We start from the raw sequence: 23,646 nt of genomic DNA, 5'->3' as shown, positions 1-23,646 counted from the left end.
GACAAACAAGTTTGGTTAAAATTTTCAGGAGATAATACAGCCCGCTTCTTGTTTACAATCTCACCTGAAAGTGAGAACAGGTGTTTGCATGGCACTGTTGTAGCCAGCGTTGCAAGATATTTACATGCCAGATGTGCTAAAGATCCATGTGTCCCTTAATGCTTCAACCACTATTCCAGAGGTTATGTGTCCATGCTGATGATGGGTTCTGCTTGATAACGCTCCAAAGCAGAGAGAACCCACACATGTTCATTTTTGTCATCTGCGTCAGATGCCACCAGCAGAAGGTTGATTTTCTTTTTTGCTGGTTTGGGTTCTGTAGTTTCCGCATCTGAGTGTTGCTCTTTTAAAGCTTCTGAAAGCATTCTCCACTCCTCATCCCTCTCAGATTTTGAAAGGCACTTCAGATTCTTAAACGTTGGGTTGAGTGCTGTAGCTATCTTTAGAACTCTCTCATTGGTACCTTCTTTGTGTTTTGTCAAATTTGCTGTGAAAGTGTTCTTAAAATGAACATGTGCTGGGTCATCATCCAAGACTGCTATAACATGAGATATATGGCAGAATGTAGATAAAACAGAACAAGAGACATACAATTCTCCTCCAAGGAGTTCAGTAACAAATTTAATTAACGCGTTATTTTTTAACGAGCATCATCAGCATGGAAGCATGTCCTCTGGAATGGTAGCCAAAGAATGAAGGGGCATACAAATGTTTTAGCATATCTGGCACATAAATACCTTGCAGTGTGGCTACAAAAGTGTCATGCAAATGCCTGTTCTTACTTTCAGGTGACGTAAAAAAGAAGCAGGCAGTAGTATTTCCCGTATATGTAAAACAAACTTGTTTGTCTTAGTGATTGGCTGAACAAGAAGTAGGACTGAGTGGACTTGTAGGTTCTAAAGTTTTACATTGTTTTGTTTTTGAGTGCAGTTCTGTAACAAAAAAAATCTACATTTGTATGTTTCACTTTCGCAATAAAGAGATTGCACTACAGTGCTTGTACGAGGTGAATTGAAAAATACTATTTGTTTGCCATTTTTATAGTGCAAATATTTGTAATAAAAATAATATAAAGTGAGCACTGTACGCTTTGTATTGTGTTGTAATAGAAATCAATATATTTGAAAATGTAGAAAAACATCCAAAAATATCTAATAAATGTCAATTGGTATTGTATTAACAGTGCGATTACTCGTGATTATTTTTTTTAATTAATCGCATGAGTTAATTATGATTAATCAACAAACCTAGTTCTGAGCCAACACAATGGAAGCCAAATCTTCATACAAAGTAAACGGGGGATGCGAAAACATTGGAGACTATATCCTGGTTGTGGGGCGGGTGTGAACTTTGAAGAATATAAGTAGAATGCAAGGAGGCCTGAGCAGCAGGGGTGTTCATGAATTCTTGGATCCTGGTTTGCCAGAAAACCAGCGAGCTCTGCAAAAGACTGAATCCTTGGGGGAAAACTCCTTTATTATATAGGAGAGGTAACCATTGATTAGTGTAGACCCAGCTTTGTGTTTTATGATTTTGTTCTATATGTTTTCATTTCTGTTTCCATTATCCTTATTCACTGTCTCTTAAGACTTAGCTCTTGATAATACATTTATCATTGTTTTCACTATAAATGTATCTCAGTGCTGTGATGTTATATATGAGATGAGCCTCAATTGAACCAAACAAGGTGTGTGCAATGTTCCTGTGGGGACAGCTTCTCTTGTAATTTCTGTGACTGTCCAGTGGGTAAGGGCTGGACATGGTAGGGGATGCTTTCAGAGGGGATTGGGAGCTGTGGCACACCTGTTGTTATCCTGCAGGGCAACGTAAAGGTTGGCAGAGCCCGGAGGAGATTGTTTGCATGGCTAACAGACTAGTGGTGTCAGGGAGCTGACATCCAGGTAAGTATCAGCAAGTGTTCTTCTCACTGGAGATAGGGGAGTAATGAGCCCTGAGCACCCAGAGAGAGCATCACAAGTTGTATATCTGATCTCTAAATGAGTTGTCCTCAATGAGGGTTTTCCATACCCTAATGTCATGTTACAACAGACAAAATGCTGGTGACGCTCCCCTCCCATCTAACCATAAAGAATGGAAGGCTGACTGTGACCCACCCCCTGTATTTTTTTTGCAGCGACCGCACTGAGGACCCATGCTGTAAATCCAAAAACAAGTAAGCAAATTGCTTCTCTTCCTTGCCAACAATCAAAATTTGGCTTGTAAGAAACCTCAATAAACCCCTAACTACAGTAAAGGTACTAAATGGCACTCTAATGTTATAGCAAGAAAGATGCTAAAAATGTCTTGCAGAAGAAAATTATATATTTAAGTCTCCTGGTTTATGTTTTCTTATATGACAGTATCATTGCTGCAGCTTCCAAAATACTGCAAGTAAGTAGGTAGAAAGATTTGTCATTGAATTAAGGGTTACAGAAAAGGTCTTCCTTGAAAATCCAAGCTCAGCTGAAATGATGCTGAAAATTATTTTAAAAGCTTGTGACATCTGTCAAAATGGTTAAAGCCAAGGAATGAAGCAAGGAAGGGTAACCTGGTCCCATGCTAACTGCTGACCCACATGCACTATTTAGAATAAAGTGGGCAGAGCTGCTTGCTATTCTGTGCCAATGACAGAAGATCTCTGAAAATAGAGGTTCTTAAGACAGTTTCCATTAAGTTAGTCCAGTGTTTGAAAATGCTAGATTTCTGAAGTTAGTTTCCCAAAGTAGTATTGAAGTCTACTTTAAAGAGAGAGATATTTAGTTTTCCCATATGTATGTGATGTACATGCATCACACTCCGTGCATCAAGAGAGCAGAACCCACATGTAAATGCATGTTCTCCAAGTAGATCAGTATTACTTTTTACACTGTGCTTGATTGGAGTAAATTTTCTGAAGTATTCCACTGAGCTGAGCACCTATACACAAATAGAAATCAGTATTCTGCAGGTTTTACATTAATTTCTCTTCAGTAATTTCTTATTTAGAAGAAGATATGAGCTGAGGAGGATGAAGGGTGTGGGACTGGCTTGAGTTACATAGGTAGTATAAATTCTTATTCTAATCTGATGATCTCATTACTTACAAGCTTTTCTGTTGCACTCATCACTGTAGTACCATTCTTCCTCTCTCCTGCTGTATTCTGTGGATTGACCTATATGGTAGTGTATTCATCAGGAATAAACAGTATGTTCTTAACTTGAGTTAAATAATTCAAGGTAAAATCCTAGTGAAGACAAGGCAGCTTGTAGTTTCCATGTGAACTAGCAAATCTAGTTAAAGGCTGTTGGGAGCCTAGGATTTAATTCTGCCTGCTAATGTGTGAAAACTACAAACTGCCTTGTTATCACTGGGATTTTACCTCAAGTTTTCTAACTTGAGTTAAGAATACGCCTTTTTTTCCAAGTGAACACTAGGTAGGCGTGTGTCAAATCCTGTTTGCTCCAATAAATTGTGTTCATGTGGGTATGTACAAGCTATATAAAATGACACACAGTTAGAATACGCAAGTAGCAGTAGTAGTTTAATACCTGATACATTTTCTGTTGGGAGCATAGTTTGCCCTTGCAGGTGAATGGACTTGAATAAGTCTTTTTTTCATGTGTAATTTCTAAGAGCTTTATAATATATTTGCCCGGTTACCAACATGCTAAAGGCAAGGATTTTGGACTTTCGTGAGTGATTTTTTTTAAGATGCTAAACTTCTGCAGCATCAATTGACTTCAGTGGGATTTCTGAATGTTCAGAACTGCTGAAATCAGGCCATACACTTCTTTGCAGGTGACGGGTGTATGTAGAAGCTTTTATTTGTCTCTAAAGGGACGGTACAATTTTTTTATTGTTGTTTAAAAGGATAAATTAATTAGGTCAGAGAAAGCACTTATGTCACCTACCAATGTATCAATTCAATCTTAGTCCCATAACAAATAAATAATTCTATTATTTCCACTTGCATTCTTCTTTCCCTGTAGAAGGGCAGTCAAGATTTTTAACATTGCTGTGCACCAAGGACAATGTCACCTTGTCATTTGCCTGCTCGTATTTATGGACCGTGGAGAAATCTTTTATTTCCATCAGGCAAATAAGTGGCATGATTTGTTACATATCAATCTCATTTCAATTTACCACACTTATTTTATCCTGAAATGACCATTGGAAGGCACACAGATTCTCTATCACGTGCGCCACTCTGCAGATATAGAATGTCCATCCTGAACTGCATGTAAAAATGTATCTCTGAAGTAAATTATTTGCCATTCTGCCCTTTCAGGTTATATATTCATCAGATTTCTCAGACCCTTACAGAATTCTTAACTAACTTTGGCTGCCTTGTAATTTAATACTTTCCATGCTGTCAACAATAGCAATTGCTATTAAGAGATTTTTTTTTACTGTCTTTTAAGGATTTCTCTTGTGTTACACCATTTTGAGGACATCTAGAATTTACTTACAGTTTTAGGGTTTGGGAAAAATAATTGGTATGTATGTAGCATTTTACAAACTAATTTAACCAAGACTAATCCTTATAGCAAGTATCCTTGTTCCTCTGGGTTTTTTATGGAGGAGGTAACTGAAACACAGTGAAGTAATAGTGTATAATTGAGATATAAACAAATTTTAGCTGCTAACTTATCCATTTCTTTCCCTGCACTTTGTTGTATCTGGGTTATTTGGTCTAACTTAATTGATTTAAAAATGAATTTAAAAAATGCAATAATGGTTTAAAATGCCTTGATTCTAATAGATGATGAAGTAAATGTATTCAGCACCACCACCATTAAAAACAGAGTTTATGTTAAGCAATGTGGGATTTCATTTTATTTAAATATTCTGTGTATTCCATCTGTATTAGCCAGCTTCCCTCATTTTGTCATTCTGTTTCTGAGAGCAAGACTTTTTTTTAGAGTCTCAGAACCAGTTTGCATTTTAAACATTTTTAAAATAAATCATCCATTCTTGAATGGGAACAGGAAAAAAGATTTAAATTAATAGCTGAATTAATGCTTATTTTAGAAATGTAATATTCAATTTTTAAAAAGTGTATTACTAGCTTTTAAAGAATAATGCTTGCAAATTGCATAGAGTGTATATTTATATTCATCAACTGTTTCCAGTACAGCAACTAGAGTCTTTTAGGAACTAAGTCATAAAATAACTTCACTTTGTAAACCAGGAGAGCCTTTCTGTTTTGAATTGTCACATGGGACATTAGCTGAAATGGAATTAGTGTACGTGATAAACATGTACGTTTTTTTAGATTGCCCCTGTAAGAGAGGGAGTATTAGGCCCATGGCTGGAGGGCTCAGGATCCTACCACACCCTGCCCCAGAAAGGAGCAGTAGAGAAGTTCTCCAGGCTGCTTAGACTAGCTGCGGGGGAAGCACCAATGAGAGAGGCTGCAGAGAGCAGCCATTCAGGGCCCAGCAGGCTCACATACAAGGCGCAGCAAGGCCAGAGGAGTCAGTCAGCTGGTGACTGGAGCTGGAGGAATGACCATTGTTTTCCTGGCTGGCGGAAGGACTGGCAGGACCACGGACAGATCAGTTGCTGGCAGGGACCGGGGGAGCAAGAGAGCGCTTCTGGCTGGCTGTTGGGCCGGAGTAAAAGACTTCAGCCCTATGGTAAGGGTAAAACATTTGTGAAGGTGCTGGGGCCGCGGGGAAGTGGCCCAGGCAATGGTAGCAGCATGGTGGCTAGTTACGGGGAATGCAGCAGCACGTAGCTGCCATTCATAAGGTCCCTGTGCTGCGGCCTGGAGTAGTGGGTGGCTCTGGGTCCCCCCCCCCCATACCAGCCTCTAGGAAAGTGGCTTAAGTCCTGAGGAAGGGAGTTGAGAAGGCCCAGAGAAGGGGCTGATTACTGAACTGTGAAACACCCCAGGAAGGGGATTGGATGGTATAGTGGGCCCAGAGCAGGTAAAGTGTGTGTCTCCCGGGAGGAAGCCCCCGGGGGTACATCCCCATTCCAGGGTCAGGATTGCTTAGACTGAGCCTGGGGAGAGCTACAGAGATACCAATGGCGGGGTACTGGGATAGGTCCAGCTGAACTGTATACCCTGGAAAGGGTCTGATTTGTTTCACATACAGACTGTGTGCGAGACTCGGCTGGAGGGCTGAGAATTAGACCTTCAGTCACAAAGCATGCTTTCTCTTACTGCTTTCCTTTCCCATCAGCTAAGGTGTGTATGTGTCTATTTCATGGCACAGTCCTATTACCTGAAAGGTTTATGTGCCCCAGAATAGTTTTCCATTATTACTACTTCTAAGAAGTTTGTTGTTTTTTGTACACAAACTATTGATTACCTGTGCAGGCATTACCACAAACATATTTTATAGCATATGACCATGTCTTAGCCAATTAGATGATATTATGTAGTGTACAGAGTTAGCTCTTGGGCCAAATTGAGCAATAGTGTAAGTGTGCACAGCTCCAAACTATTTTTTAAAAGGCAATGTACTTTCTACCCTTTTTTTAATCATACTTTTGAAAAACTCTGTTACACTTGTGAACCAGATTTTAGTAAAGTACATACATATATTAAATCAAACCATTGAAGGAAAGAGTGAAAAGACTGATTAACTCTTTGGATGCATTTTGAAAGCTCATACAAATCGTACAGTTTTGAATTTATTGAGAGATTATTAATGGATTTTTTTGCTGAATTAGTACACCTTGCGAACTTGGAATAGAGAACTGAAATATAACAAAGATCAGTAACCTGGGTTTCTGCCAAGTATAGCAATTCATATTTTTATTTTGAAAAATTTTATGACTGGAAGGGACTTACATTTTTGCAAATCTTAAATCTTCTAAAGTGGAATTCTGGAGTTGGTCAGAATCCAGACTTCATTGTCTTTCAGCTTTTTTTATTCCCCACTAAAAATGATGCAACCCTAGTCAATTGTAAACTAAATATGTTACCTAATAATCAAAACAAATATACTAATTATAAATTACTACTTAATTAAGACTTCTCTACATTTTTGCTAAACCTTTAACTTCAGAAGCAAGACAAGCTGCTATTTTAAGGCCGAATTGTTCTACTGTTACTCATGTTGATGTGGAATTACTCATACAAGTAGTCCCGTTGAACACACTGTTCACCAGTGTGAAAAAGGTTGCAGAAACAGGATCTGTTTGAGTACTCCGTCTCTCTTTTCATTTGTGTTACTGCAGTGCTTATGAAGGATGCTGAATTGACAGCTCCCCTATTTCTCCACAGAACAGGTATAGTATGAGGGGTGGCAGGGCAAGTTTCCCAAGCTTCTCCAGTTTACCTCAGCTGTCACATTCAGCTCTTACATGGGAACTGCCCACAGGTAATGAGTTCATTTGAGTATCCAGATGGAGAGAAAGAGAGAGAGTCAATTCTTAGTTTTTATGGGAAGACTGCTAACAAAGTTGCCAATTAGAGCAGGTTGTGATAGTGGCAATTACTTGTCTTCTAAGCAGTTATTTTGCCAGTCAACCCATCTTGATCCATGTCCAAGGGTGGCCACTGCCATTCCATCCAGTTGTCACTCCACCATAGCCTGGCAAACGGCCTCACCTGGAACACCGGAAAATGAAGATCTCTTTTCATACCACCTTGATATGAAAACTATTGGGAACCTCCTGGGGAGCAGACCCTGTGGTCTTTCATACTTCTGTATTGGCACTGGTGTTTGCTCCAGCTGCATACTGTTTTGCAGTCTGGGGCTGCAGCCTCCACATTCAGCTTGTCGACACAGAGCTGAGTTTGGCCACTCATGTCATTAGTGGCTGTTCGAACTACACACAAACCTGCGGTCTGTATGTGCTAGCACATAGAGCTCTGCCAGACTGTCAGTGAGATGTTGTTACTGTTCGGTCTGCTTGGAGAGCTGTGACAGATGAAAACAGCCTATTACGTCTCCAGTTGACTAGTGCCCCAATCTCAGATATATTCAGAGGATGAATCTCATTCCTGTGGCCTGGGATATGACGCTCTCGGGTCCCCTTTGTTATGGCAGCTCATGCACTCTTGGACAAAAGAGCTGCTGATCCTTCACCATGCACGGACGATCAGTATCACCAGGTAGCCAAAAATTACTCCCTTAGAAGCATCAGTAGGAAAGAGAGTCTAACACGCTAAGTAAATTCAGGAGTCCATTGCTGCACCTGCCTCCACTTGATTGTAGATCCTGGACTAGACTCAGTAGGTTACTTGCTGGCTGAACCAGAGTTACCACAAGCGTGCAGTAGCTAGGTCTGGTTTCTTCCCCATTCTGTGACTGTGGAGAAGCATAGCAGACAGTAAATCATGTGGTGAAAGAGCATCCAACCCAACATCTGGAGGACAATCTAAAATATCTAGCGTGTCTTGATGTAGAGGCCACCCTGTGGTTATGGAACCTGGACATGAAGCTCTGACATCTGTTAGGAGAGAGGGGTTCTGTGTTTTTTTGATTTCTCAGTTTTGTGAAATGGGCAGTTATGCAATGGGAATTTGGGCAGAGACTCCTAAACCATCCTCACATTTTAACAAACTTCAGTCATTACTGACTTTGGGGGGATTCACACCAGCAGTCTAGGGGTGAAAGGCTCTAAATCCCATTACTAATCCCCTGTGCTTAGTGTCATGATTCCAGTTTACATAGCTTTCCATTAATTTTTGCACCAGACTGATTTGCAAGCTTTGAACTGTAAACACGTAACGCCCGCAGAAACTCAGAATCCCATCAACCTCCCATTGATGGGGGTTCTTTGTGAAATTGTAGACACTATCTGGGAGTTCTTTAATTTTGCAGTTCACTGTTGGTGTGTGTCCAGCACAGACAGAAATGAACTGTGGAGGGAGGGATGGGGATGTATAGGAGGTTGGAAAATTAGGGTCACCAGTCAGAATGAAACATGTCCCAAACTTGGGTTTGTTATATAGAATAAACGGGTATGCATGCACATGCACAACATGCAGTGCCTCCTCCAAGTCTGAGCAAGAGGTGAGCAGAAGATGAGTACCACAAGTTTATCAAAACACCTTGAGAACCATTACCGTGAAGTTCAGCCCAAAGCCAATAGGTAGCATAAGCATAATGGTGCATGGGGAAGCAAAGTGTTACCTCAGAGGTAGTGTTGCTACTGTGAATTTTGAAATAATTGTTATTTTTCTTAAAGCCCCAGCTGCTGGAGCCTTGTGAGGATCCTCTGGTTTGTTTGTTTTTTTTTTTAATTAAATTTCTAGCCCTCATTCTTGTACCTCCTTTGCACCCTAAAGGATCAAAAACAAGGAGACAAATAAAAATAACCCATATTTATGTATTTATTTTAATCTCATGATTTTAAGCCAATCTCATAATTTTGGGGACTTGACTCATTATTATTTCTAACACTCATGGTTGGCAGTACAGAGTGCAGCAGCAGCATATAGTCGTGGAGGATAACCAAGGAGGTGTGGCTGTCTGTGTCAGGAGAGCAGCAGGCTTGAGGATGGTGATTTGTGGCACTGGGGAGTGGGCGAGCTCATAGTCTCAGGAGTAAGAACTGAAGGAGGAGGTCACAGTGCAGACAAAGAGTCTTTGACCCTGCATCAGGAGGAGAGGGAGCTGGAAGCACCTTCACAAGGAGGTGTATACTGGGGGCTACAAAATATTTTGACTGCTCACCTTCTGCCACAGTGCAAGAGCACAAGCCCCCAATCCTTATTTTTATTATTAGTTTTTATTCGTACTACAGTAGGCCCCAGAGGCCTCAGTGAGGGTCAGAGCTTCATTGTGCTATCCAGACACCAAATAAAATGTAGTTTTTGCCCTGTGGAGTTAACTTAGATTGTAAAGAAAAGATTCAACAAGAGGGTGTAACAGGGAGTGGGGGAAAAAAGATGAGGATAAGAACATAAGAATGGCCATACTGGATCAGACCAATGGTTCATCTAGCCCAGTATCCTGTCTTCCAACAGTGGCCAATGCCAGGTGTCCCAGTGGGAATGAACAGACTAGGCAATCATCAAGTGATCCATCCCCTGTCGCCCATTCCCAGCTTCTGGCAAACAGAGGCTAGGGACACCATCCTGGCTAATAGCTATTGTTGGACCTATCCTCCTATGAATTTATCTAGTTCTTTTTTGAAGCCTGGATAATAATAGGAGACCTATGCACACAATTTGAAGATTGAGATTGGGTTGTTGGTTTGTTTTTGTTTTCTTTTAATAGATATAATGATCTGGACAATCCCTACTGGCTCCCTGGCTTGCAATTGTGAGCAATTTATCAAAGGAATGACAGGAGAAGTGGAACTGGAGGGATTTGAAGGAAGGTGGGGTAGCCCTTAGCTCGGGAATGGTGTTCCTCACAGAATGCATGCCATGAAAGGAAGTGTGATGGTGTTAGCTGGTGAAGCAATCGATTGGGCAATCAAGGCTGGCATTGTTGGCAGAACAGAAGAGGAAGGGAGAGAACATGACAAGATGCGATACAAAAATGGATATGTAGGGAGGAGTTCAGTTGTGAATGGCCTTAAAGATAAGGTTTCTCTAACTGTGGTGGGGCGATTAATGGCACACACATTCCAATTTTAGCACCAGACCACCTTGCCTCTGAATACATCAATAGGAAGGGATACCTCTCCATGGTGTTGCAGGTGCTTATGGATCACCGATGGTGTTTCACGGACATCAATGCAAGCTGGTCTGGAAAGGTGCATGATGCATGCATCTTCAGGAACAGTGGCCTGTACAGAAAGCTGCAGGCAGGGACTTTCTTTCCAGACCACAAGTTCACAGTGGGGGATGTGGAAATGCCCATAGTAATCCTGGGAGACCCAGCTTACCCCTTACAGCCCTGGCTCATGAAACCTTACACAGGTCATCTGGACAGCAGCAAGGAGCGTTTTAACAACAGGCTGAGCGGGTACCCCATGGTAGTCGAATGTGCCTTTGGCCATTTGAAAGCTCACTGGAGGTGTTTCAATGGCAGGCTAGACCTTACCAAGGATAATTCTAAAATTATCCCACACTTTTTCACAGGCGGCCAACCTGCTGGCTGACATCGCGCTGCTGCGGGTGACCAGAGAAACCAGTGCACAACTGCTGAATGCTTGCGGCTTTCACCCTGGTCTAGATGCAGTTCAGCTATGTGCCGCTTTGATCCCAGCTCCAGTCATTGCTAAATGGCATGGTACAGTTTCCTACAATGGGGGAACTAACAAGGCTGCAATCTCTTGGAATCTGTGGCAGATTAACAAGTACCTCTTGGAAACTTTCCAGAGCCTCTCTCTGGAGGATTCCTTGCAGGTCTCAATGTCCATCGACACCCTGCTTGGCCATGCAGATTAACTACACAGGGCAATGTCCAGCTCACAGAAAACACTACCTGCCTTCCACTTTTTGATTCCCTACACAAGCCACAGCAACTTACCAGGCATCTTATCTGCTTCCTGCTCCCTGCTGAGCACTTCTGGAGTGGAGAAAAGTTCCTGGCTGCCTGCCCCACTGGGCAACCCCGCTGGGAGCACCACATCCTCTTCTAGCTCGATTTCTTCATCCAGAACTTCAGCCTCTGGGTTACCCCCTCCCTTTCTCCTGCCTGTGAAGTATCCATGGGGCTATCGGCAATGGAGATGGAGTCACCACCGAGGATAGCATTCAGCTCCTTATAGGTCTTAGGTGCAGCACTGGAGCGATGGTTTGCCTCCTGCGCCCTACGGTACGCCTGCCTCAGCTCCAATAAAATAGGGAAAAAAACCCTGTGGTCTCTACACTGCATGTTTGTCAACAATAAAGGGAGGGGAAAAGACAAAAGTGTCTCGCAGGGGTGAAAGTTTTTTGTCGCCAAAACTAGGTGGTTTTTGTTGTTGTTGAGAAAAGTCACATTGCAGTGTGTATGCTATCACTGGTTTGTCACCAAAAGCCAGTTTTTGGTGACAAAACTTGCCAGTGTAGACAAGCCCTAAATTAGCTCCCCTTCTGCCGCCACACTGAGCTGGTCTGTTCTCCTTTTGAGCGCCTCAGCGAAGCCATGCATGCTTTGCAGATGTATTGAGGTGGGACCATGAGGGCCCAGAGCAGCTTTTTAACCCCTTCCTTAACAGTGCAGGGTTTGTCACAGCGTAGTTGAGAGCTTTAGCAGTGTAGACTGAGGGAAAAGGCCAGAACTTGGAAGCATGAAGATGTGGCTGCAGTAGGGACCTCCTGGTGAGCAGAATCTGAGGTTGTGGCTTACCCCAGGAGTTGCAATTACTCCACCCCTGCCAACATCAGAAGTACAACAGGGTTGAGAATGTTTTACCTGAGTGACAATCATGTGCACAGCAATACGTAGGTGGGTATTAGGTGTGATTTGTAACCATGCTGACTTTGCTGTGTTAACTGAAACCTGTGCACCAAGGACTATCACAGCCTGTCATCTGCCAGCTCACATTAATGGGTCATGAAGAAATCTTTTACCTCCTGCAGCAGATGAGTGGCATGATTTGTTAGATATCAGTGTCATTTTGACTCACCATCCTTATTTTATCCTGAAATGACCACAGGAAGGCACACCAATTCTCTGTCATAGGAGGCTCTGCAGATGTGGACTGTCCATCCTGAACTGCATGTAAAACTCTTGTATTGCTATGAATTGCCTATACAGCCACATACAGATGAAATTCCACCTTGGCATCATCACCTGCTGCTGCTACTAGTGGAGATGTGGTGAGGAGGACTGACAGAAGAGACTGCATGTCATACAGGCTGTAGTGAGCAGCCCCGGCACTTCTCATTGCTCCCAAGCATCCTTTGGAATAAACGGAGGCAGTATGCAAAGTAGGGTATGTTGAGGAATAGATTACTGCTCACTGCTCTCACTTCATTTGGCAGATGCCACTAACCTGGAGAAGGAGGAGCCGGTGAATCTATTGCTGTGATTCCCCTCTTGCTTGTTTTATTAGGAGTGTTTGATTTATCAAAGGACAACATAGTGCCATGGCCAGAGATGACCATTAACTACTTCTCTCACAGCGATCCGAGACATGATGCAGTTTGTTGATAAAATAACTTTTCTTCCTGTGCCTCACTGTACATCTTTCAAGAAACACTCCAATGAAGTGTCAACATTGTAATTAGAGTTGAGCAAAACTTGGAATTTTCATCTGAGGGGAAATTTCAACATGTCACGATTTGTTTGTGTCCCAAAATGGGATGAAAAGACAAAATTTCCTGTGGAGCGAAATTCCAAAATATTTTGTGTTGGAAATATTTTTGATCCAAGTGAAACATGTCAACATTCCCAAAACGCAGTTTCAAGTAATTTCAACATTAAACTCCATTTCCTTAAGGTGGCACGTTGCCTTATGGGATTTGTAATTCAGGGGCATGATCCCCCCCCCCATTCCCCCGCTATATACCAGGCTCCCCAGGTTGGCATGCATCTCCCATAATGCACCCAGAATCACCTGACTCGCATGAGTGAAATGAACACTTCACCTTATGGGACTCATACTTCTCCGGGGAGCCCAGCCCATAGGAGAGAATGGGGCCCAGAACTAAACTAATCGGAAAATGCAATTTAGTGATTTATTGACCGGTGTCTCAATGAAAAAACTGGACAGTTCAAACAACACAGTATTCATATTCATGTTGAACCGACCCCAAATGAAATATTTCATTTCAATTTTCCTGATGGAAAAATCTAGAATTTTCGGAAAAATCAAGAATTTTCTATACAAAGTTTTGATTTTTGTGGAAACTGCATTTTCTGTCAGAAAATGATTCCAGTTGAAAATTCCTCACCAGATATACTTGTAATATCTGATGAGAGAATATAGGGAAGATTGGACTGCTGCCTTGCCATTATGAGACCTCCGGTTTCTCTGCCCAGGAAATAAATAAACGTCTGTAGTTTAAACAAAGCAAACAGCAACAGAATATCAAGCTGTACACGCGGAAAAAGAAAAATTCCAGATCCAGTTCTGCAATATGCTGAGCACCCTGAACTCCCGTTGAAGCTAATGGGCATTGAGGGCACTCAGTCCTTGTGGGATCAGGCTCTCAGTTTGCTAATATATCTCAGTTTTAAGTCTTCCAGCTGATGGTAGTAACACAAGTTAACAGATAAGTTAAAATATATATAAATATTATTTGAATCTTGATAATATTTCCCTTTTAGCAATTTTAATGTTTCTGACACCCTAAAAAGAAACAATTCCCGTCTGCTGGGGCAAAAATAGAACAGTTGTGAGAACTGTACGGTTTATGTTCAAATAAATGTTTCAGCATTTTGTTGTTGGTGGGTTTAATCAGTTGCACAGAGAGCCTAATATATATGCAGGTTTCAGAGTAGCAGCCGTGTTAGTCTGTATTTGCAAAAAGAACAGGAGTACTTGTGGCACCTTAGAGACTAACAAATTTATTTGAGACTTTAATTTGCTTCTATGACAATTGGCCAGAGGGCAATCTGAATTGCACTAACTTGAGAAGTGGTGGCGCTTTCCCTGCCCCTTTCTTGATAAGTGCAAGCTGAAGTAGAAAGCCTTGCTAATAGCACAGAAGCAGCTCACACCATGTAATCAGCTTAGGAGCGTTTTCATCAAACTCCTCTCTTCATATTCCTGTTTACATTTTTCACACCTTAATGAAAAGGCTGTCTTTTGCAGAAAAAAGGTAGGACCAGTACTGCAGTAGAAGTGTTCCTGCTAATGTAAAGTTGATATGGAAGCTCTTTCAGCTTTTATTAGTTACACTCATTCCCGCTTTGGCTTAGTTCATGGTTTCTTCTAGTACAACAAAAGATGATTTTCTCTGGTGTATTCGTAGCTTTAGCTCCTAATGATGGCTTTCTGCTGTACTCTGGTGGTCCTCTGAGGCTGTTTGTTTTAGCGTCTTGTGCTGACGGGTACATCTGGTGATAGCTCTGGAATACTAATGCCAATGCTGGTTCTCACAAAGCCTGGCTTTTGAAAAATGCTTTAGACCATTCAGCACCCCTCTACCATGCTGAGCGACAAGAGGGCAGAAAGGCCATGCTCAGTGAATTTTTTTTTTTAATGCAAAGTAAGCAGCCCACAGGAATGGCAGCTCTTTGCTTCACATCCTTCTGCCCAGGCTTCTTACAAAGCTGTAGCCATCTATTTGCATAAATATCAGGCCTGTCCCTTGTTACAGTCTTTGTTACATAGATGCTATCAAAGGAAATGGAGGGAGAACAGGTTTGAACATCTTGCATTCCGCTCTTAAAAAAAGTGTGATTGTATAACTAATCCACATGGTTTTCTTTTGGGTTTTATTAGATTCCCCCCTGTCCCCATTCCCATTTCTTGTTTCAAAGCCACTGTTCCTAGCCTGTAGAGGGACATCAGCAATAGATGCCTTGGAGCAATAGCATGTGCAGTATTCTCTGCAGGAGAGCCCTTCGACATCATTATGACCAGTGATTGATTTGCTGCAGGTTGTTGTTCTCTTCCATTAACCACTTGGCACAGTCACTTCTCATCACCCATTTCATGACAGAGACATGAGAACTTTGCTGCCACTATATTTCTCATAATCAGTTTGATTTGCCCAAATCTCCTGTAGGTTAATGCATGTTTGGTATATGCTGTACATACCAGTTGCCAGTCTGGAGAGAAGGCGTTCACACAGTTGCCAATAGAAGGGGAGACAGTCCATAAGATAATCTTGCTATTAAAATGTGGTCCACACAATTAAAAGCTTAGGAACCCTTGGTCAATCTATCATATTTAGGCATTATGTCTCCACTTCAGTCTCATGCATGTAGGCAATATCAGAGTACTAAATAAAGAGAACCATTTCAACTAGGGTTGTCAAGTAATTGCAGTTAGCTCATATGATAAACTCAAAAAAATTAATTGCAATTAAAAATATTAATCATTATTAATCACAGTTTTAATTGCACTGTTAAACAATAGAATACCAATTGAAATGTATTAAATATTTTTGGATGTTTTTCTATATTTTCTAATATATCAATTTCAATTACAACACAGAATACAAAGTGGACAGTGCTCACTTTATATAGTTTTTATTACAAATATTTGCACTGTAAAAATGATAAATAAAAGAACGTGTTTTTCAATTCACCTCATACAAGTACTGTAGTGAGATCTCTTTATCATGAAAGTCAAACTTACAAATGTAGAATTATGTACAAAAAAACTGCACTCAAAAACAAAACAATGTAAAACTTTAGAGCCTACAAGACCACTCAGTCCTACTTCTTGTTCAGCCAATCGCTAAGACCAAGAGTGGGCAAACTTTTTGGGCCGAGGGCAACATCTGGGTGGGGAAATTGTATGCAGGGCTGGGGCAGGGGGTTGGTGTGCGGAAGGGAGTGCAGGGTGTGGGAGGGGGTGCAGTGTGCAGGAATGGGCTCAGGGCAAGGGATTGGGGCAGAGGAGGGGTGCAGGGTGTATGAGGGGGCTCAGGAAAGGGGGTTGGGTGCAGGAGGGATGGGGAGTGCAGGGGGCTCAGGGGAGAGGTGCAGGAGGGGTGCGGGGTGCAACGGGGCTCAGGGCAGGGAGTTGGGGGGTGGGGTGCAGGAGGGGTTCGGGGTGTGGGCTCCGGCCCGACGCTGCTTACCTAAAGTGGCTCTGGGGTGGCAGCAGCGCACACCGGAGCCTGGGCAGTCTCCCTGCATGCCTGGCCTGGCCCCAGCTGTGCCACTCTGGGAAGCGGCCAGAGCCACCGCCCTGCTCAGCCGCTGGGAGAGCAGGGGGGCACAGGGCTCCATGCACTGCCCTTGCCACGCCTCCAGGTACCTCCCCATTCCTGGCCAATGGGAGCTGCGGGGGGCGGTGCGTGGAGGCAAGGGCAATGCACGGAGCCCTCTACCCCATAGGGACGACAGGAACATGGTGCCAGCCATGGACATGGGCCTGCGGCACCACAGAGGGCAGTCCCACGGGCTGGATCCAAAGACCTGATGGGCCGGATCCAGCCCGCAGGCTGCAGTTCGCCCACCCCTGGCTAAGAAAAACAAGTTTGTTTACATTTACAGGAGATAATGCTGCCCACTTCTTAATTACAGCGTCACCTGAAAGTGAGAACAGGCGTTTGCATGGCACTGTTGTAGCCAGTGTCACAATATATTTACATGCCAGATGCACTAAAGATTCATATGCCTCCTCATGCTTTGGCCACCGTTCCAGAGGACATGCCTCCATGCTGATGACTCTTGTTAAAAAAAATATGTGTTTAATTAAATTTGTGACTGAACTCCTTGGAGGGGGAAATGTATGTCTCCTGCTCTGTTTTACCCGCATTCTGTCATATATTTCGTGTTTATACCAATCTAGGATGATGACCCAGCACATGTTCTTTTTCAAGAACACTTTCACTGCAAATTTGACAAAATGCAAAGAAGGTACCAATGTGAAATTTCTAAAGATAGCTACCGCACTCGACCCAAGAAGCGCCTTGCAAAATCTGAGAGGGATGAGGTGTGGAGCATGCTTTCAGAAGTCTTAAAGGAGCAACACTCTGATGCAGAAACTACAGAACCCGAATCACTTTCTGCTGTTGGCATTTGACTTAGATCATGAAAATAAACATGCTTCAGTCCGCACTGCTTTAGATAGTTATCGAGCAGAACTCGTCATCAGCATGGAGGCATGTCCTCTGGAAGGGTGGTTGAAGCATGATGGGACATATGAATCTTTAGTGCATCTGGCACGTAAACATCTTGTGACGCCGGCTACAACAGTGCCATGCGAACACCTGTTCTCGCTTTCAGGTGACATTGTAAACAAGAAATGGGCAACATTATCTCCTGTAAATGTAAACAAACTTGTTTTCTGAGCGGTTGGGTGAACAAGAAGTAGGACTGATTGGACTTGTAGGCTCTAAAGTTTTATATTGTTTTGTTTTTGAGTGCAGTTTTTTTGTACATAATTCTACATTTGTAAGTTTGACCTTCATGATAAAGAGATTGCACTACAGTACTTGTATTAGGTGAATTGAAAAATACTATTTCTTTTGTTTTCTACACTGCAAATATTTGTTATAAAAATGAATATAAAGTGAGCACTATACACTTTGTATTCTGTGTTGCAGTTGAAATATATTTGAAAATGTAGAAAACATCCAAAAATAATTTATAAAGATGGTATTCTATTGTTTAACAGAGCGATTAATCGCGTTTAATTTTTTAATCATGTGATTAATTGTGATTAATTTTTTTAATTGCTTGACAGCCCTAACTTCAACTAAATAGCTAAATTAGCCAAGTGATTTATTGAGCTCTCTGGGGTCTCTGCTTACATACACCTCTCTTCACACACAGCTTCAACAGAGCGAAATTGGCAATGTCTCCACTGACCTCCAATCAGCTGTCACTTGGTATTAGCCAAACCTACTTCTTTGTAGTCATGGAGATTTCAGGGACTACATCATAGAGATTCCCTCATGCATTTGAGGGGTAACAAGTAATTTTTGCCTGAATGATGTTCAGCTTTTGAATACCATGATGTTTGTGCTACTTGCTATTACTAAGCAGATATCTTCACTACGCATATACAATCTTCTGATACTTGCCTTCAGGCCCCTTGAATACTCTAACTTGGTGGGAAATACTAATGGCAAGGTGATAGAATAGAATTCCATTGTGTAAATTTCATGCACAAAGCCAGGTGGCACAAATTAAAATGAAAACATGGAATGAACAAGCCAGATATCCATTTTGATCCTGACCATTTTGTTTGTTGTTTTGCTTTCTCCCAATTCTTTGTTTTTTTGCCTTTCAGACTGTAAACTCTTTGGCAGGGGGCTGTCTCTTTCTACACAGGAATGTACAGTGCCTAGCCCATTTTGAGTAGTATAAATAATAATTATTGCAGTATATTGTCTTGATAAATACTAGTTTGTTTTCTGTTAGGTTCTTTTATTTATGGCTATATTTACCTCTAGATATTACTGACTATTGTAGGCAAACTTGATATAGAAAAATCACGTAACTGACTGAATAATGTATTTCTCCTTCAAAACCTACATAAATCACGTCACAATACGAGGAATTACTAAATTTTTAAAACCTAATACAGATTTTGTTTTTTTTTATACTATCAGGTGAACTTTCTGTGGAAGACAATCAGGACCCTTTCCTTGTTAGTATACATATAATCACAGACCCTGGTGAATCCAAAGTTCTCCAGCAAGCCATTGATAAACTGTTAGCATGGATCCATCCAGACCTCCAGTTGTTCCAGGTCTCAGAAAGACGGGTCTCGAGGAAGCACAGGAAGTCTGGTAAGGCTGCTGTTTCTCAGCCAGCCCTTGCAGTCATTCTGTTTTTGCAAGAGGAATATGGAGAAGAACCAATCTTACAGCTCCATGAAACCTTTCAGAGACCACCTTGGCATTACCACCATACAGAACGAGTGCATGGCAAGTTCCTCCCTTACATGCCATGTAGTCAGGACTTCTTCACTTTGGCCCATGGGACCCCTTTGTGGGCCATCCGACCAGTGCATTATGGGAGAGAAATTATCCGCTTTGCCATATACTGCAGGAATGAAAACTTTGTTGACATTATGAAACTGTACCAGTTAATCCTGAAAAGACCAGTGTGTCAGAAAAAGGCAGATTTTTGTGTCTTTCCTGTCTATTCTAACATGGATATAGACATTCAGTTCTCTTTAAAAAGACTCCCTAAGGGCCAGATTCCAACCCCTACAGAGTCAGCGGTGCTGGAATTCCGAGTAGAAGATGTTGGACAGCTTGTTCCTCTCTTGCCCAGTCCTTGTAGCCCAATCAGTGAAGGCAGGTGGCAAACAGAAGACCATGATGGGAATAAGATCCTTTTGCAGGTATTCTCTAACATCTCTAATTTTTTATGTGATGAAACAGAAATCTATTTTTTAATTTGTATAAGAATGCTAATTTGTCCCAGAACAGCAAATAAAGAGTGGGGCTTCCATAACAATATCCTGGTAGGCAGACCCAAGAAAATACTGCTAAAAAGAGAGCTTATAAAATGCTGTATGCGTGGAAAAATATAAAAATCAATACAGCTGTAGGTGATACCATGATGTTCAGATATCCCTTAGCCCCATGTTCGGCAAAGAAGAGACTGAGATGAGCCAAGTGTAGAAATGGGAAAGATTGTGAACTGATAGCTAAAGGTGCATGTTTTTGCAGTTTTTATAAGAAACATGAGTACCCAGGTCACACATATTTATAAAATACCTATTAGTTACTAGCTTTTTATTAGTGGTAAACAGAATTTTTGATAGTACAAATTATTTTCTTACATATGTATTAAAACACTGCGTGACCAACTGCACCTCAATAGATGGCCCAGGAATCTTCTTGTTCTGCAAAATAGCTATCAGACCCAGAAAAAAGGAGAGAGAAGCAGAGAAGCAACCTGAGCTGTTTAGGAGACATGCTCCCTGCAGTCTGCCCTCTCAATCTTATCTCAAGCTGCATGTACTCATAGACAGATTCTAAGGAGAGTTTGGTCCATAGGAGGGGAAAGGTTGTGAAAGGCACAGTACCCATACTGTATCTAAGGCTGCTCGGAGTCACTTTAACATATGCAAGTGAGTTAAATAGAATAACAAATAGCAAGCTTTCCAAAACTGCACTCTTCATCAAGATACATACGACAGCTTGAACAGAGGCATGTTGCTTCACAGTTACACATTCTGGCTTTTTGCTTAATAATGTGCCTCAAAGCCACTGCTTCGCTAAAGAGGTTTTCTGAGGCTTGCTTAACCTTTTATTCTTAAATATTTTGTGATTTATATTTCTGCTTAATAAAAATAGCCCACTCCCACTATTAATGCTCACTTTATTTTTAAAAATCCACAGGACAGATCATCCCCTAAATACACATGCTCTTAATGCTAATAGGGCTAAGCATGTGTGTCAAGGAAAGTTAGACCCTTACATTTAGAAGAATGTAATCATTCCGATTTTAAAGGGGGGAGGTTTACAGTGAATTTTCTTTGTGAAAGGTGCCCTTGCTACTGAAGTCCTCTATCTACAGAACAGGCACCCCAGGTTTGATCCTTTTGCTTCGTGGAGCTCAGGATGCTGACAATTGTGGGAGGTTCTGCTTGAACTTGCTGAGCACCCATATCTCCTTCTGTCCTCTGCACTCTTCTGCAGAGTTGGGTGTGCGCAGACCATCTCTGCAATGTGGGGCAGCTGTGTGCCCGTAGCTCTTCTCACTGCCAAGATTACCAGACCTCTCTTGCAGATCCCACCTATGTAGAAGCTCTATCCCACTGGCAGCAACTGCACTGCCCCACATAGGTGCCTCAAGTCTGACTGCAGCTGAGAAGGCAATTCACGCTTCCTGACCATCCAGTCCTTGGCCTCTCTGCTGAGACTGCCACTAATTCTTTAGTTGTTGGACTGGTTTTGTGACATGGACTGGATAGGCACTTGGTTGGGATAACCAGTTTATTTCAAAATGGCCACGAACCACCTTGATGTGGTAACCACTTGGGATCACCTTCACTTATTGCTTTTCTTCTATAGATTAAAGGGTCCATATCCTATTAGTAATCTCTTTTCAGAGTAGCAGCCGTGTTAGTCTGTATTCGCAAAAAGAAAAGGAGTACTTGTGGCACCTTAGAGACTGACCAATTTATTTGAGCATAAGCTTTCATGAGCTACAGCAATTCTCTCTGATTTCCAGTTTTTAATAGTGAATCTTCCAACTACAATAATTTACAGCACAATGACACTGAATGAAAAAAATTGTAATGTCTGTGTGTAGGGTACTGTATAGGGATCTAAACATTCCATGGCTATTGCCACAGTAGCCGTATTAATTTTCACCTCTCATCAAAATGACATTTTAACATTTTTCAACTTGCATATAGGTTTGTGTTATTAATAACAAGAATATTTTGATTGCTAAAAACTCAGATTATCTACACATGCCAAAAGTATCACTTATACCCACCAATAATAAATTTATACTTCGGAGTAACAAGAAAGTACTTAATGTGACTGGGATTTTAATATACCTCAGCAATGTGACCTGTGTGTATCTTGTGGCATGCTTACAGGGGTTGGGACTCCTGCCAACCAGTAAGATTGCTCCATCCTCTTAACCCATTCTGCAAATGCAATTATCGGGGCCCTTAGATTAAGAGCAAGAAAAAAAAACTATTAATGGATGAGTCTGGCATTTGATATCCTTTGTTTGCAAACATAAAACCCCGCAAAAATGTTTTGTTGTGGCATCTTTGCTTTGTCTGCTTCCTCAAATTAACTCAGACAGCCTGATCTTATTCCAGCTGAAGTCAATGGTAGCTATGTTGTTGAATTTAGCGTGAGCAAGATTGTCTATGATCAGTATTGGTTCTGGCATTATTTTCATATGTTGAATTTTTACAATGTATGTAGTAGTTCAGTAAATAACTGTCAAGCATTTCAGTGTAACTCCCAGAAGTAAATCTGTGAGTGCAGAGGTATTCCACCTATGTAAATGAAGGCATTCTGTGTGATCCTGATAAATATGTACAGTACAGAAAATTTAAATACACAAAGAATTAAGGTTACTGAGCTAAATGAATATCAACAAATAAGTTGTACTATATAAAAAGGGATCAGAAGCTTGTATATGACTATTTATTTGTTAATTCAGTGAAAGGTTTGCCTTTATCTATCTTGCCTGTGTTCAAAACCGGTATAGCTACAAATACTTTTTGAGATAAATAGCAGTATGCATTTCCATTTCCAAAGTCTGAGCAATTGCAATTAAAAGAACAAATAAAAAGGGAAAAGAGGGGAACAAACTAACTAGAAATTAAAGGAGGTGTAAAGGAAATAGAAAGTCAAGGGCAGCCCCCCAAAAAGGCGGGGAAATGCGACTTCTGCGGAACAAAACGAAAGGATGGCGATTTAAAGAAAAGCATGAGACATCTTAAATTAATGGTGCAGGTGGATAGAACAAATTTGATGAACAGTAAAAGGAAAGGAAGGCAAGGAGGAATTCTGACTGGAAGGACAAAAAGAATAGCCTTTACAAAGGTTTCCTTTAATTTCTTAGTGTGCTGAAAATTAGAGAAACAGGGTGGGTGAGGTCATATCTTTTATTGGACCAACTTCTGCTGGTAAAAAAGACAAGCTTTCAAGCTACGCGGGGCTCTTCTTGAGGTCTGGGAAAGTACTCAGAGCATCACAGCTAAGTACAAGGTGGAACAGATTGTTTAGCATAAATAGTTAACACATATTTCAAGCGACCATTCAAGGTGAAGTGTCCTGTTAACACTCCAGCACTTATAAGACAAAAAGGGAGATTGGTGGCTTATAGATTGTTGTACTAAGCCATAAATCCAGTGTCTTTAGATTTTTAGTATCTAGTAAAGTTATGAATTTAAGCTTCTAGCCTCATCTTTTGTGTAGGTTTCCTTTGAGGACAAGGACTGAGAGGTCATATATGGAGTGATCGTTTTGTGAAAAGTGTTCCCCCATGGGTGCTGTGGTATTTTTATCTTTTATCGTTTTTCTGTGTGGGTTCATTTGAGAGCATAGTGATTGTCTGGTTTCACCCACATAGTTTTTATTGGGGAATTTAGTGCACTGGATGAGGTACACCACATCTTTTGATAGGCATGTGTTGGACATGTTGCTGAAAATGGCAGACCGTTGACTCGATAAGACCTGTGTCTAGTTACAGATATAAGAACCTAACTTTTGCTTCGTATTTTTAAAAATCTTGTCCTCTCGGTGTTTCTCC

The 23,646-nt window shown here is 41.5% G+C and overlaps 1 protein-coding gene across 6 annotated transcripts in view; it reads left to right on the top strand.

The window, feature by feature from the left end:
- Window positions 1–23,646, top strand: part of FAM124A (family with sequence similarity 124 member A) — a 69,685-nt gene that overhangs the window by 33,927 nt on the left and 12,112 nt on the right. For 3 of the 6 annotated variants that reach the window (XM_048849150.2, XM_048849167.2, XM_075128340.1), the window contains 2 exons: window positions 2,135–2,173; window positions 19,014–19,753. In XM_048849150.2, the coding sequence (XP_048705107.1) occupies window positions 2,135–2,173; window positions 19,014–19,753 (779 nt within the window). The remainder of the gene's footprint in view (window positions 1–2,134; window positions 2,174–19,013; window positions 19,754–23,646) is intronic. The other 3 variants (XM_075128341.1, XM_048849160.2, XM_048849183.2) reach the window with 1 other exon arrangement.

The sequence above is a fragment of the Caretta caretta genome, chromosome 1 (assembly GCF_965140235.1).
Source record: "Caretta caretta isolate rCarCar2 chromosome 1, rCarCar1.hap1, whole genome shotgun sequence".
NCBI lineage: Eukaryota > Metazoa > Chordata > Testudines > Cheloniidae > Caretta > Caretta caretta.
This window is presented reverse-complemented; position numbering and strand designations above follow the sequence as displayed.